The 15,581-nt window shown below is 34.8% G+C and overlaps 1 protein-coding gene across 1 annotated transcript; it reads left to right on the top strand.

Annotated features, from left to right (window-relative positions):
- The first annotated feature begins 8,511 nt into the window (after positions 1-8,511).
- Positions 8,512-12,418, top strand: LOC131326723 (UPF0481 protein At3g47200-like). The gene is made up of 2 exons (XM_058359582.1): positions 8,512-9,119; positions 10,966-12,418. Exons 1-2 carry the CDS (start codon positions 8,592-8,594, stop codon positions 12,073-12,075), a joined length of 1,638 nt encoding a protein of 545 aa, XP_058215565.1. The 5' UTR covers positions 8,512-8,591; the 3' UTR covers positions 12,076-12,418.
- Positions 12,419-15,581: the final 3,163 nt, after the last annotated feature.

Genomic DNA, 15,581 nt, shown 5'->3' on the forward strand with positions numbered 1-15,581 from the left:
TATGTTGTTTAAACAAGCAGAAGACTGTATATATTAAAGGTTATCGCACTTATTTAACTACCAAAAAAATTAAAAAGATTTCCGTACAAAAATGATCAATATACAAAGAAAACAAAGGAACATAACTCCTGTACAGATTATGCCTCAAAGATTCTTGGGGAAATATTCCAATCAGAGCACAGCAACCTATTTTCATCAGACTTGCGCAGTTTCCTCCATGAACTTACATAAGTTCTGATGTCAGACTGAATTGAGCAAATAACCAGGGATGTGTGAGAAATTTCTCACGCAAACCTCAAACATTGCCCGGAAATTTTACGGATGAAAAGAGAAGCGTTCATACATTTGTGCAATCTCATTTGAAACTAAGGATGGCTTAAACGCACTACAAGAAAAAGTATATTCACTTACGAAAAAGTGGCATTTTATCGCTAAATGAGTAATTATTTGGCAAGGAAAAAAGTAAATTCATCACTGTTTTGACAACTTCTTTTTTTTGCTCCGCAAAAGAAACATTTATTAAAACTCGAAAGGGGAACATCGAAAGGAAAGAGACAGCCAAAGAAAGAGTTTGGCACTGCCCAAAATTAAAACCACATCCAACCGACAGTTGGATGCACTCCTAAAAACTAGATTACACTCTCAATTTTCGGACACCGACTAAGAAGATCTTGAACTCCTCAATAGAGTAGACCTTGATGTCGAACTTTGCTTTTATCCACATTGCAACTCTAGTTTTGACTAGATCCCCTACCTCCCAAGCTTGTTTCGAAGAGTTGTTGAATATAGTGTCGTTTCTTACCAACCAAATGGACCACAGCGTAGCATAGAAACAAACTTCCCAAACATATTTCTCCAAGTTAAAAAATCCATTAGTAAACCACCAGTTTGCTAAATTAGGTATTGAGATTGGGCAAACCCATTTGATGTTCCACCAGTCTAGGATAATCGATCAAACATTCCAGGAGAATTGACAACTTCCGCGATGATATTATTTTGTCACAAATTATGCTTATTTAGCGACAGAATTTTTTTTTCGTCACCAAAGGTATCCATTTGGTGACGAAATACATTTTTCGTAGCCAAAAGCGTAAATAAGGAGACGAAATTATTTTTTCGTGGCTAATTATTGACCCTAGCACGAAACAAATGGTCGCTTTCAGTTTTGATGCCTTTCCTTTAAATATGCTATGAAGTGATTCACTTGGTTAGACCTTTTAAAAAAAAATACGTGGTTAGTAGGAAAAAACAAAAAAAAATACCTGGTTAGTAGAAAAAAACAAAAAAAAGAATGCGTGCTTAGTAGGAAAAAAAAAAAAACGTGGTTAGTAGAAAAAGAACAAAAAAACCCTGGTTAGTAGAAAAAAAGTATAGTTCAGTGTGCGCTGGCATTTGGCGGAGGAAGAAAACAGGACTCATCAACAATTAGCTCCACTCAAGGAGAAGTTACCAGTGTGGATGGTTCCATGTGTGGTATGGTGCATCCATACGTAACAGATGATGAGTTGCCCAAAAAATCACTCACCAAGTGATTTGAAGACGGTGTTTTGGTTACCCGTAGCCTAGTGACCAACGAGACGGGACGGAGCAAAATTTGACGTGATTTTGTCGGACGAGATTTTTGGCACTTCATGCCTAAAATCAAAGATGACGGACGAGATGAGACGTAACGTGAGATGAGACGCAAATGAGACGTGACTAGATGACAAAAAATTGGCCATTAGTTCAAGTTATGTTCGGATCTAAGTTCGACATGTGGAACAAGAAGTGACGTACTCCTTGTGTGACAAGATCAACCAACAAAGTGGTTGAAGAGGCTCAATGAGAGAGAGCCAAGATGAACAACAAAATGTTATTCCCATAGACAGGAAAATTGACAACAGACGTGTGTTCAGTGGGATCGGACAAGGTGTTGAGACGGCGAGACGGACGCATTGGACAAAAGAATCAAGTTTAGGAGGCTGTTGAAATATGGTAAGCTTGATTTACACGTGAGAAACATGTTCAAAGATTTGCCAATGATTTGGATTAGACTTAGAGATTTTGTCAAAGATTGATTGGATAAGAATTGGTCTTGAAACTGCAATTTGGCAGGCGCACGGGTCATTTCATAAGATTTGTCTTTTGTTTAATTTAGATTTTGTTTCCTGTATGCATGTGTACAAGCTGTAGTGCAAAAGTGTGGAAAGTGATAAATCAATAAAAATTGAAATTGCTCATGAATTCTTATCGCTTCTGCTTTCCACCAATTAGAGAAATGATGTCATGAAAACGATGTGTTGATGACCTAACCAAAATGATGTCATGAATTCCTATCGCTTCCACTTCCGCTTCCGCTTTCCACAATGTCATAATCAAAATCAAAAAATTGCTAAAGTTAGCAACGTGTGCTTAAAAAAATACTCACATTGTAATAATCAAAGTTAGCAACCTCCTAACCAATAATCAAATTTGGACATTTGAATAATCAAAAGTAACAATGTGGGATTTCACACTGCTAACTTTAGCAACCGTTTAAATAAATAATCAAAAGCTAACGTGGTAAGTTTTGATTATTCACTTTTGATTATTACATTGGGATAATCTAAGAAAAGTCTTTTGGGCCATGAGAAATTGGGCCACTTTGGCCGATCTTTTTGTTATATTGTAATATTTTTGGCACGATTCTTTTTTTTGTTTTTTGGTTGTTTTTTCATTTCGTTCAGCTTAGGCGTAACCTCTCCTAGCTGTCTATATTTAAAAATAAAGCTTAAAATTTTCAAAAAAATTCACTAAAGACAACTATAAAGACACAAAAACAATGTGTTTGCCAGACAGAAGTCTTTTTATCCTATCATATGATCTATTTGCAACTTTAGTGCATACAGGGACGGATCTAGAAAATATAATCTAGTGGGGGCACTTTAATAATTATAATGGTAAAAATTTAATATTTTTAGTCAACCACAGTAAGACTGTACAAAATTAAGGCATGCATTATTAACTAAAAAAATTTAAAATGCGTACTTTAAGTTAAATTAGGTAAAAATGAGTACAAAATCTCAGACAAATTTTAAAGTATGTTTTAAATGAACATTGACAAGTTTTAGAATGAACAAACTAATTTTGTTAATGACTTTACTGTTAAATATTTCTCCCAGATGGTTAAAAATAAAAAGAATCAAGAAATAAATAATTTCTGAAAAGGTTGATCCTAATACACAAAATACACTTGGCTGTTATCTCATCTTCAAGGAGATTCAAATTCTTTTTGATTTAACATCTGGTTTTTTCTCCCGATATGGAAATTCTCCTAACTTTTGGCAAAAAAACAAAAATCCAAAAACAAAAACAAAAACAAAATACACTTCTTTTTTCTTTTTTTTTTTATCGGCAAAACAAAATACAGTTTAAACAAAGGAATAGAGAAAGGTAAACCTTTCACGCTTCAAAAAGATAAATATATTTTTGCCCATGCCAGTTAATGCTAAGACCGTAATATCAAACCCCTTACCTATGCAATGTCCATAAATACCAATTGGTCATAATAAATAACTGTCTTACATACTAAAATGTACTTATATTTTAATTCTGTTGAATACTAGCTAGTTCACTCTCTTTTAGTCTAGGGATTAAGTATGATTTGGAGGCAAGTATGCCCGTTTCCTGCCCCGATCCCTATTTCTTTACCCTTTGTACCCTTGTTATTGTTTTTGTAGTGGATATTTCAACTAAACTAGGTTTTGAATTTTGATAATTCATTATTTGTGAAACAGTCTGTCTTACAGGTGGTCATAATTAGTAATCGATCTGTCCCACACAAAGATACTCCACTATGAAAGATGTATAGTGTTCAGATAAAAAAAATAAGGGGAGTGATTTCGCCATTCCCCTTTTTGTTAATGCCACTCCCTTTTGTGTCATTATTAGATGATTTATTTTGTGAGAGAAGATGAGTGACATTAACAAAGGGGAGAGTGACAAAATCAATTCCTAAAAATAAAGCAATTCTAATTTTCAAAATTTATTGACACCAAATCAAGAACTACTAAATGAGAACTTAAATTTGGTCTTACAAAAATTTGCATGGAAAGAGTTTCATTTTTCTTTATCCAGAAGAGCATTTTTTATTTATTTATAGTGCATTATCTTTATTGTACGAAGTGAGTAAAAGAGAATTTTACGAATGACTAGATCCCCGTTAATCCCCGTTCGGAGATCTTCATTCCCTGGATGGAGGAATGGAAGGATAAAAAAGTTTTCTAATTGGATATTGGAGCGGCAACATGGTTGGGATGGATTTGAGATTCGGGAATGAAGATAATGATTTTCACCATGCACCACTGCACTCTTATCCCTCATCGTATAAGAAAATATGACACATGATTAGGAACGCACCTTGGTGTTAGGAAAAAAGATGTCACAAGTTTAACTACTCTATCAAGATAATAATTTAACTATTTTAACAAGACAGATTTTAGTCGTGGCTAATTAATTATTGATGCCTTTCAGTTTAAATATGAAACAAATGGTCGCTTTTCACTTTTGATGCCTTTCCTTGTTTTGATGCCTTTCCTTTAAATATGTTATGGAGTGATTCACGCGGTTAGACCTTTTCAAAAAATAAAATATAAAAAAAAAGTAATAAAATTATTGGGCAATTGCTGTGATGACACCATTGCAGAAAAGGAAAAAAGAAAAAGAAAAAGAAGAGAAGTATAGTGCAGTCTGTGCTGGCTGTCCGCAGAGGAAGAAAACAGGAGCCATCAATAATTAGCTCCACTCAAGGAGAAGTTATCCAGTGTGGATGGTACCATATGTGGCATGGTGCATCCATACGTAACAGATGATAAGTTGCCGAAAAAATCACTCACCAAGTGATTTGAAGAAAAATCACTCACCAAGTGATTTGAAGACGGTGCTTTGGTTACCCGTAGCCGACTGACCAACGAGACGGTACGGAGCAAAATTGGACGTGATTTTGCCGGACGAGAGATTTTTGGCAATCCATGCTTAAAATCAAAGATGACGAACGAGATGAGACGTGACGTGAGATGAGACGTAAGTGAGACGTACGTGACGAGATGACAAAAAATTGGCCAATGGTTCAAGTTATGTTCGGACCTAAGTTCGACATGCGGAACAAGGAGTGACATACTCCTTGTGTGACGAGATCAACCAACAAAGTGGTTGAAGAGGCTCAATGAGAGGGAGCCAACATGAACAACAGACGGTTATTCCCATAGACGGGAAAATTGACAACAGACGTGTGTTCAGCGGGACGAGGTGTCAAGACGGCGAGACAGACACATTGGACAAGAGACTCAAGCTTAGGGGATATTGAAATGCCTACGGCACTTACGCACCCCGGTAGTACCATAGGCACATCCATTTTTGTAATATATTTTTGTTTTTTTATGCCAAATCCAGAGCCGAGCAGTGGATAAAAGAACCGATGACATGTTTGTACTATTATATTTGTAAGAGTGTGGGTGTTTTCTTAAGAGAGTTGGAGAGCACACAACATTCGTTTGATCAAATGAATTTCAACCCTTATTTTAACTTGTATTTGTATGGTCCCCGTACCTTTGTGTTTTATTAAGTAGATATTAAGTAGATGGTAAGCTTGATTTACACGTGAGAAACATGTTCAAAGATTTGCCAAGGATTTAGATTAGACTAAGAGATTTTATCAAAGATTGATCGGATAAAAATTGGCCTTGAAAGTCTAATTTGGTAGGCGCACAGGTAAATTTTTTTATTTGTTGTTTTTTCATGTCGTTTAGCTTAGGCGTAACCTCTCCTAGCTGTCTATATTTAAAAATAAAGCTTAATTTTTTTTAAAAAATTCACTAACTATAAAGACGCAAAAACAATGTGTTGGCCAGGGAGAAGTCTTTTTGTCGTATCATATGATCTATTTGCAACTTTAGTGCATACAGGGACGGATTTAGAAATATAACTTAGTGGGGGACATCTTATTAATCATAATGGCGAAAGTTTAATTTTTTTAATCAACCACAATAAGATCGTACAAAATTAAGGCATGCATTACTAACTACAAAAGTTTAAAATGTGTACTTTAAGCTAAATTAGATAAAAATGAGCACAAAATCTCAAACAATTTTTAAAGTGTGTTTTAAATGAACATTGACAAGTTTTAGAATGATCAAACTAATTTTGTTAATGACTTTATTGTTAAATATTTCTCCCAAATGGTTAAAAATAAAAAGAATCAAGAAATCAATATCTCCAAATAAATGAACAGCTCATAAAGTAACAAGTATAAATGCATCATATAATAAAATTCAAGCATAAAACTAGTTTTATATGTGTATTTTCGAGATATATGCAAGTGTGTATGTTTATTTATTAGTACATTTTCATAATTATGCTAATTTATACAAAAATATTTTAATTTTGAATGGAAGCACGGGCTTGTGTGGGGCACCTAGGTCCGTCCCTGGGTGCATATGTTATACTAGCCTACATTTCTTACTTCTCATCAAGCTTAATGATACACAGTAAAGATAATACCCAAAATCTAGTAATTATTCATTAGTCTGCTGAACCGCCACATGATACCACAAGAAGTTCAATTTCGTTCCCTCACCTAAAAAAATTAAAAAATGAGTCAACATTACCCCCTCCTCTTTAGTTGATAGCAAGATACGTTTCCTTATTTTACTTTTAACCAATTTTATGAAATAGAGTTAAGTGTTAATTACAAATAAAATAAGTAAAATAGTACCAATTACTAAATTTTCTATTATTCTCTTAACATTACTTCTGCATGTGCTTCCTCAAAAATAAATTATGTAGCTCTTCTGTTGCAGTTTATTACAAACATATCTGTCTGTTGTCATGCCTAATTACAGATGAGCCCAATACGGTACACTGGCTCACCTTCAATTTGTGAGAAATTAAAAAAAAGAGGATAAAAATGACCAGAACTTGGTTGTTGTAGCGGCTTCCGAAATGATAATTTTATGGGATCGAATGGACAGATTTATGTGATCGACTGGACAGATTAGATTGTTTGGTTACGGAAAATATTGCAATCCACTTAAATTTCGAGACTATCAACAAAAATATGAAGTAAAGTCACGTTCCCGGGGAGCTAATGTTTTTGTTTTTTGTTTTTTTTCAACGGCAAAGAAATACTTCATTATAAAGATCAAATGATAAAAACAGTAGAACAGGAAAAGAAATATTTTGAGAGAGGTTCGAATAGTGCAATGGCTCTTCTAATACTGCTACTCACAAATAAAAGACCTACCTTAACAACACGTGGAACCAAAATGCAGTAGTAAACTCCCATAGACTATAAACCCCACTAAACTTAGGTCCGTAATTTAGTACAGTCCATAAAACTCATGAAAGTGTTCATGAAAACAAGTGTAGTACTAGTACTGTTAATCTGTTAATTTGGTCTGTTCATTTATTTTTATGGACACTTTCATGCGCTGAGTTTCATGAATTTTAACACTTTTAGTAATTTAAATATATGAGTAAAATTTTGTGCATTTTATCCGAGTATTTGGGCTGACAGGGATGTCGACCCTTTTATACTTCTATCGCTTAAAAGAATAGTTCATATAGGACTTTGCTCCGATTTTAGATGGTCATCCTGCTAGTGAACAATAAGATTAGTTTCTCGAAGATTAGTTGAATTACTCGAAAGTTAATCCAAGCATCATGATATATAAAAATAAAAAACATGTATAGATATATAGAAGATATGCCCACCCCTGTAATTAAAAAGGAACAAATAGATATGATCATACGAAGGAAATTTCTCCTCAGCTAGGTACATTTTCGACGCCTCAACGGAGTTCCAATGAAAATTTGTGCACTGGAAGTGTCTAAACTATATATTCTATGAATTGAAGTTTAATTCAAATAGGGTCCCACAACATTGAAGTCAAAATTTCCCATTTCGTTTTCACATTTCAAGTACCGTCATCAATAACAATAATAAATTTTGTAATTATATTTGTTAGATTTTATCCCAAATTGCACATTTAAACCACACAAGCTTGATTAATACTCTCTCCGTCCCAAAATGTTTGGCCCTTTTGGGAGTTCTCACTTTTAAGGAAGAAATATTATTGTATTGTGCAAAAATCAAGTGTCCAATTTACCCTTCTAGTGTACTTTGAATAGTACTTAAAAATTTAATTTTGAAATTTTGTGCCCAAAAGAAAAATGGTAACATAGGAAGTTTACTATAATTTACTTTTGACTTTTCAAAATGGACAAATTATATGGGACAATAAAAAGTATGAAAGTGCCAAACATTTAGGAACGGAGGGAGTAGTATATATTCTAAAGTTGGATGATGCTATGGTGTCCCCGGTCCCAATTAATTTTAGATTAGAATCCTCCAAAAAAATCTAATAATATTATAATTAAGAATTATTACTATTACTTTTGATGATAGTAGTAATTAATAGTAATAACAACAAAATACCGATGAAAATGGATGAGCCCTCTATATATAGCTAGTGCCAGCAGGGGGTCTTTGCATTCTCAAACGCAGAAAAATCTTAAGCCCCTCTTCACCCCAAAAACACACTACCCAAATCACGACAAATTGCTTTGTCGATTACATGGAGGATCCAAATCAATCCTTCGATCCAACTTTAGTCCCGCTTACAAATACAATTGGCAAAGAACTCCTTGAATCTTCCCAGAAAACTACCAAATCCTTGTTCCCCGCTCGCATTTACAGGGTGCCTGAAGATCTTCGTGAGCTCAACAAAAGCGCCTACATCCCTCGTATCATCTCTATCGGCCCTCATCACCGCAAAGAACACCTCGAAACACCTATGCAAGACGTCAAAAAGTATTACGCCAATTACGTATTTACTCGAGTGACGGCAGGAATGAACAGTGATGACCAAAAACGCAAGAAAAAAACAGAGCTGCTGCTGAAATGTGTGGGAAAAATGAAGCAGAGCGTAGACAGGGCCAAGAAATACTACGCAGAAGAACTAAAGCTGGATGATGACGATATGGTGAAAATGATGTTAGTCGATGGTTGCTTCATCCTTGAACTTCTCTACGCCTACCATACTAACAAATCCAAAGCAGCAGAAGAAAAGACAACAAATAGAAGAGACAGTGGCAACCCAAAGGTATGAATAGAGCCGGCCCTGGGGTAAGTCCCACACGTCCCTGGGCTTGGGCACCTCCACCATGGGGCAAAAAAAGATTTATAAACCCAACAAAAAAAAAAAAGATTTATAAACCTAAAAAAACTACTAGTTAAAGTACAATGACTTAATAGAAAATTTTGTTTTAACAAAAAATTACTTTGAATCAAAATCGTGCTTGGTTACATTTTGATTTTTTTTTTTGATGTAATTCAAGCAACCTTGATTTTACTTTTTTGACTTATATGCCTTTTTTATTTTTATGACTTAATAGTAAATGGACAACCAGACTTCAAGTTGGGTTTGGATAACTCAAACATTTGGCCTCATTGGACATGAAATTAAGGTTAAGGGCTTGGCTAGGAGTAAAATCATGTGTTTCTATATTGTACTTAGAACTAGTTTGAGATTGAATTGCAGAGAGTTGGTGGTATTGTCTCAGTCATCCATAAATATATTTAATAGGTCAGATTTGTAGAAAAAATCTTCTCGGAAAGAATCTCTATAAAATCTAGATCATTGATGACACTTAAAAACATCAATATATGTACTAGATATCAAAAAAGGTATGCCTGTGCGAAAATTGGCGAATCATAATACGCAAAATGTACATATTTTCACATATTAATCATTTAGCACAATATATTTAATACCCCAAAAAATACACGTGTTATATTGTTAGCTCTGCAGATTATAATGCCCAACTCATTGTCATAGGTTAATCATACTTAATATCCCGTATAATACACATGTTATATGATTAACGAAATTAAATTATACTTCGTATACACTACCGGTGTTAACATTTTTTCTCTCCAAATCAATTAGATTGCACCACATCGCCATGTTCTACTAATTGAGATCACTGTTTTGACATATGATGCTATCTAATTGATTTGAAGGAAAATAATGTTTACACTGTTAGTGTATATAATTTAATCTCATGATTAACTATTCATATATAATACCGAAAAAGTATACTTTTTCATAGGTTTATCAAACTAAAAAAATGTACATCTGTTCTGCGAATTTACTGACTCTGTGAATTTCCTTTTTTTATGAAATTTTTCATAGATTAAGCTAAAAAGCAACAGCCCACCAAATGCTATACTTGATCTATTAGTTAAACTCACTTTCTTTATATCTATTTTTTAAAGGTTAACTATGGTTATGGTTAGAGTGTAGGGCCCATAAGATGATAAGAGCCAATAAAATAGGTTTACCCTCTTTTGTGGGGGAATGAACAAATTCAGACTCTATACATGTACATAATGAATCGGTCATAATACTAAAATTTTAACCTATGTAACTTCAGTTCTTTTTAATCTATGTAACTTCAGTTTTTTTTTTTGCTCGGAAAAAGAAAATTTTGATAATGTTGCATTCCAAAAAGACAATGAAAATTACACCCGAAGACACCTAAATAGTGAGCCTTCTAACACCGTTAAGGTTTCTTTTGATATCTTCTACCGTATACACCTTTACATCAAATTTGGCTTTTGATCCACAATGCTGTCCTTGTTTTAATTAGCTCTTCCACGCATCATTCTTTGCAATTCAAATAGACCATAGGGTTGCAAGAAGCAACATTCTCAAAGATGTTTCTCCAAGTTTTACAACTTCGGTTCGTTGATTAATAAAATTTTCTTTGCTAATAAAAAAAAAATACAAAATCCAAACAATTTGTGAGGTAAACCTGGATATGTATACAAATTCGATTTAGTAATGTTGCCTTCCAAAAACCAGGAAACAATACTTTTTTTGAAAAAAAAAGTGTATAGTCTAGTATTTGCATAAGGCGTCACTTTAAACTTCTTGTCTTAGCTAGGCATGGAGTAGCGTTCAGAATCCTATTGATGGAGGAGAGGATGGCAGCAAAAGCAGCAGCAGCGGCGGCGGCTGCGAACAACCAGGGGCAGATCATCGGTTTGATCCTATCATCGATAACATTTTGACTGCCAACATGATCAAACAAGACTTGATCCTCCTCGAGAACCAGATTCCTTTCTTCGTACTTGAAGAGTTGTTCGAACTCATAGTGGATAAGATCCCCGAGGAAAACAAGTTATCATCACTCACCGAGTATGTCGTTTCATACTTTGACGACATTATGAGACCAGAAGCTGAAAATAGTGATCATAGCAAGACGAAAACTTCTTGTGGTTTGCCTGATGAACGTGTCCTCCTGGTTTATGATTCTACAAAAGAAACTGAAGACGGAAAAAAAGAGTCTAGCAAAGCTAACGACTACTACTATCATATTCTCCATTTCCTACACGAGTATTACCTTCCAAAAGGGGAAAATAAGGATTTACCCAAAAAAAAAAGGGAAAATAAGGAACCCGTAGAAGAAAAAATAGAAAAGAAGTTCATTGGATTAGAGGTTTCTGCATCAGACCTCGACTTTTCAGGAGTCAAGTTCGTATCTGTTGAGGGAAACGTTAATCTATTTGACGTCAATTTCAAAGAACATAAAGGCCCATTTTGGTGGTTTTGTCCAGCCAGATTTGAAATCCCGGCTCTTGTTGTACATGACCCCACAGAGCCACTCCTTAGAAACCTCATTGCCTTGGAACAGTGTTGCCCTGGGGTTCGGCGATACTTCACATCCTACGCAAAGTTCATGGACATGTTAATTAGCTCTAAGGAAGACGTCAAAGTTCTTAAGAAAGCCAAAGTCATATGCAACCACTTGGGAGCGGACAAGGACGTATCTGATCTGTTCAACAAGCTGTGCAAGGAAGTTGTAACAGGGGAGTTCTATTTCAAAGACCAGTACCAACTTGCATACAATTATAGTAAACATAGGTGGCCGAAGTTGATGGCATACTGGAACCGTACGTACTTTTCTTCTCCATGGAGGTTCAGAGCTGTTTGCGTGGCCATTATCCTTTTTGGCATGGGGCTTACTCAGTTCATCCGCAGTTTCCTTAAATAAATGCCAATGATCACGAACCTATCAGTGTTTCAAGTATTAGTTGCTGTGAAGATTGTCTATCTGATCAAAGGGAGTTACTTGATTGATTTAGAGATTGAAAGCTACCGAAGTCTCCGATTCACTTCCCCTATCTATCTATTTCTATATATTAGTATGTGTGCTGTGCTTGTACTCTGTGTGTAAGAAATAAGAGTGACTAAGTGAGTGAGTGAGTGAGGAATAAAGAAACAGAGTGAAACGTGAGAACCCAACTGTTAGGGTTTGTGAACTTAATTTGTCAGTTTGAGTGAAAGATTATAATATATAACTGATCGAGCAATAATATGTGTGTTTGTGTGTGTAATTGATACCTTTCCCACCAGCAAAATTTGTTTTGCACCCAACACTAGTGAATTCTGCTCTTGATACAGGACCATTCAAGTCCTTGTGCTATTATTGGGATCGGTGAATTCTTATACTAGTAGATATATATCCTCCCAAGGAACTAGACAATCATGCATTATGAAACAAAACGAGAAATAGAAAGATACATCAAGAACAAGATGTCGAATATCTCTGTCTTTTAACGATTTTCTACCAAGATCATAAATTCTGTTGATGTAGGACAAAAATTTAGGAAATTTCAATTTTATGGAAACTTTATTCTAGCAATTATTCGTTTTAGGAATTCTCCTTTTAATGACACTTGTTTAGGCATATTCCTATTAGTCTTTTAATTTTGTTAGTCTTTGTTTCCAAGTATTATTTTGCTTAGGTTCTGTTTTAAGTAATTACCCTTATTGTTAGGACTCCTACTAGTATAAATAGGAGTGTAAGTTATTCAATTATTAAAATTTTTGAGCTTTTTGATCAATAATATTCAGAAATTCTTGCTTTATTTCTTGTGCGCAAGATTTGCTCGTTGTGACGAGTTGTTTATCTCGTTTGGACTAGTATGCTAACTAGTCTCTCGTGAATTTCGCTGCGTCAAGTGGTATCAAAGCAAGGCTTTGCCTGATTCGATGACACCAAACACAGAAGAAGACACACCCATTGACGTTGGTCGTGGGCTTACTGACCTAAGAGGATTGTGGAGGATCAACAAGCACAGTTGACCGAGATCCGTCAGGATACCCACACTCAGTTCGCTGAGATCCGTGAGATGCTGCAGGGGTTAACTTTACAAAATCGCCAAAGGCCAGAAAGGATTGAGAAGGATCGCGCGTTGAGATTTGCCCATCGCCAACCTCCTGACCAGAATAGGAACCGCGTTGAGGGATTTGCCCAACCAACCTATTCACCATAACGTCTCCAGAGGATATTCTTATTATCATTATGATAGTAGGAATAAATTTGAAAGAAAGCTATTCGAGAACCATGATGCTTATCAGTCGATAAAGCGACAACCAAATTTCAGGTATTATGATAATTTGTCAAAATTTAGTGGTCTTGAATTTTTTGAAGATTGTTTGGATTGGATTTTAAACATCGAATATTCCTTCGAGTATGCAAAAATTTCAACAGAACAAATGTGGAGGTATTTGTTAGTGAAGCTTACGGGACCAGCGCTACGATGATGGCTAGATATGCAATTTCTAAGAGATTGATTGGGCAAGCGTCAAATTTATGCATGGTACAGAATTAAAAAATATATGATGGAGAGATTTTTACCAAGGAATTATGAGCAATTGTTGGAGGAAAAATATAGGCCAAAACAGTATCATGCAGAACACATTATTGTGGAAGCCGTGGGAGAGGTCAAAATTGAAGTTGAAGGTCAAAACGAAATTAACATCGATGCTTGTGTGCAAGAGGATACTGAAATTGTTTCCGATGCGATTGCGGAGGAATAAAAGAATATTGCATTGGAGGTTTGTGCATTTGGGCTTGATGAATCACCCACAATAAAGTTGACTACAACACTACAAGAAAATATGGTTATTGCTGAAATCCAATTTTCTGACAAAGGAGTGCCAAACAACTCTATAATAAATCAAAATCTAAAGAACCAGCAACTTCAGCATAAGGTTCTAGTTGTAGATTTTCTTGGAGTACAACAATTTGATTGGGTTCCCAACATTTATTTAGTGAATTTTGTCAACAAATTAAGGCATGCTGAGAAACAATCTTTGCAAATACACTTTTTCTCGAAGTTTTATTTCAAGTTAAGAAATGAGTTGAAGTATTCTAAGTATCTATTTATTCGGCATGGAAAATGGCAGATTCCCAACGAGAACTCGAGGTTGAATTCTTTTGAAGAAAAGGAGACTGATGTAGGACAAAAATTTAGAAAATTTCAATTTTATGAAAACTTTATTCTAGGAATTATTCGTTTTAGGAATTCCCCTTTTAATGCCACTTGTTTAGGCATATTCCTATTAGTCTTTTAATTTTGTTAGTCTTTGTTTCCAAGTATTGTTTTGCTTGGTTTCTGTTTTAAGTAATTACCTTATTGTTAGGACTCCTACTAGTATAAATAGGAGTATAAGTTATTCAATTATTAAAACTTTTGAGTTTTTTGATTAATAATATTCAGAGATTCTCTCTTTCTTTCTTGGGCGCAAGATTTGCTCGTTGCGACGAGTTGTTTATCTCGTTTGGACTAGTACGCTAACTAGCCTCTCGTGAACTCCGCTGCGTCATCTGTTTAAGTGGATCCAATAGCTTTAATCTTAAGTGGGTTCCAATTTATCAGTTGTGTCAATCAAAAGCTAAAAACACTATTGTGGGAGAATGACATGTCTTGTAAAACGGGAATAAGTACTTCATCCGTTCCAAATTGAGAGTTCACTTTCACTTTTTTCTTTTTTTTTTTATCTTGTTCATATCTTTCTTTTTGTAATATTTTTGTATGATTTTAAAAATTTTGTCTAATAAAACTAATTGAAATCTATCAAACAATATTCATTTTGGATATTGTTAACATTATAAATTGAAAGATATGAATTACTTTTTGAAGTGTCTGGAATAGTAACATGGACTTTCATTTTGGAACGAAGAGAGTATTTTTTAAGAAGTGGATTGGGCTCTAAACAAAATAATTTGATTGATTATCGTACTAATTAAACATAATCTGCTCTGGAAATAGAGTCTTATATTGCTTAGGAGTAGAATGTGTGATCACTTAATAACATTTGGAACCTCTTCACTCATTGCCAATTGATTTTGAATTGGATATAAAGTTTCTACATAATCCAACATTGAAAAAATCAAGCACAGTCGACACCGAAAATTCCTACATAGCTAACCCACAATCAATCGACACCGAAAATTCCATGTAGCTCGGGTTTTGTTGTATATATCTTGAAGGCGGATTTATTGTAACTCGTTACACTGTTGACTTGAGGGGCATTGTTTCTCCCATATATTCTCCTGTTCACTAGCACGCCTCTGTTATAATTGAAGACAAGTGGCTCCAAGTAGTCATTTAGTCCTTCATGCAGCCATGGCGTTACGGCTTTGTCAGAGAATGAATAGAGGGTTTGTTAAATTTAGGAGACGAAAATTGAGAGAATATTTCTGTATTT

Source organism: Rhododendron vialii, chromosome 5a, assembly GCF_030253575.1.
Source record: "Rhododendron vialii isolate Sample 1 chromosome 5a, ASM3025357v1".
In the NCBI taxonomy this organism is placed as follows: Eukaryota; Viridiplantae; Streptophyta; class Magnoliopsida; order Ericales; family Ericaceae; genus Rhododendron; species Rhododendron vialii.

What these genes read in the sequence shown, in the direction of transcription:
- LOC131326723 (XM_058359582.1), top strand. Translation starts at nt 8,592, where the DNA reads ATGGAGGATCCAAATCAATCCTTCGATCCAACTTTAGTCCCGCTTACA. An exon ending in GAGACAGTGGCAACCCAAAG is followed by an intron (nt 9,120 to 10,965) that starts GTATGAATAGAG and finishes TGTCTTAGCTAG; the next exon opens with GCATGGAGTAGCGTTCAGAA.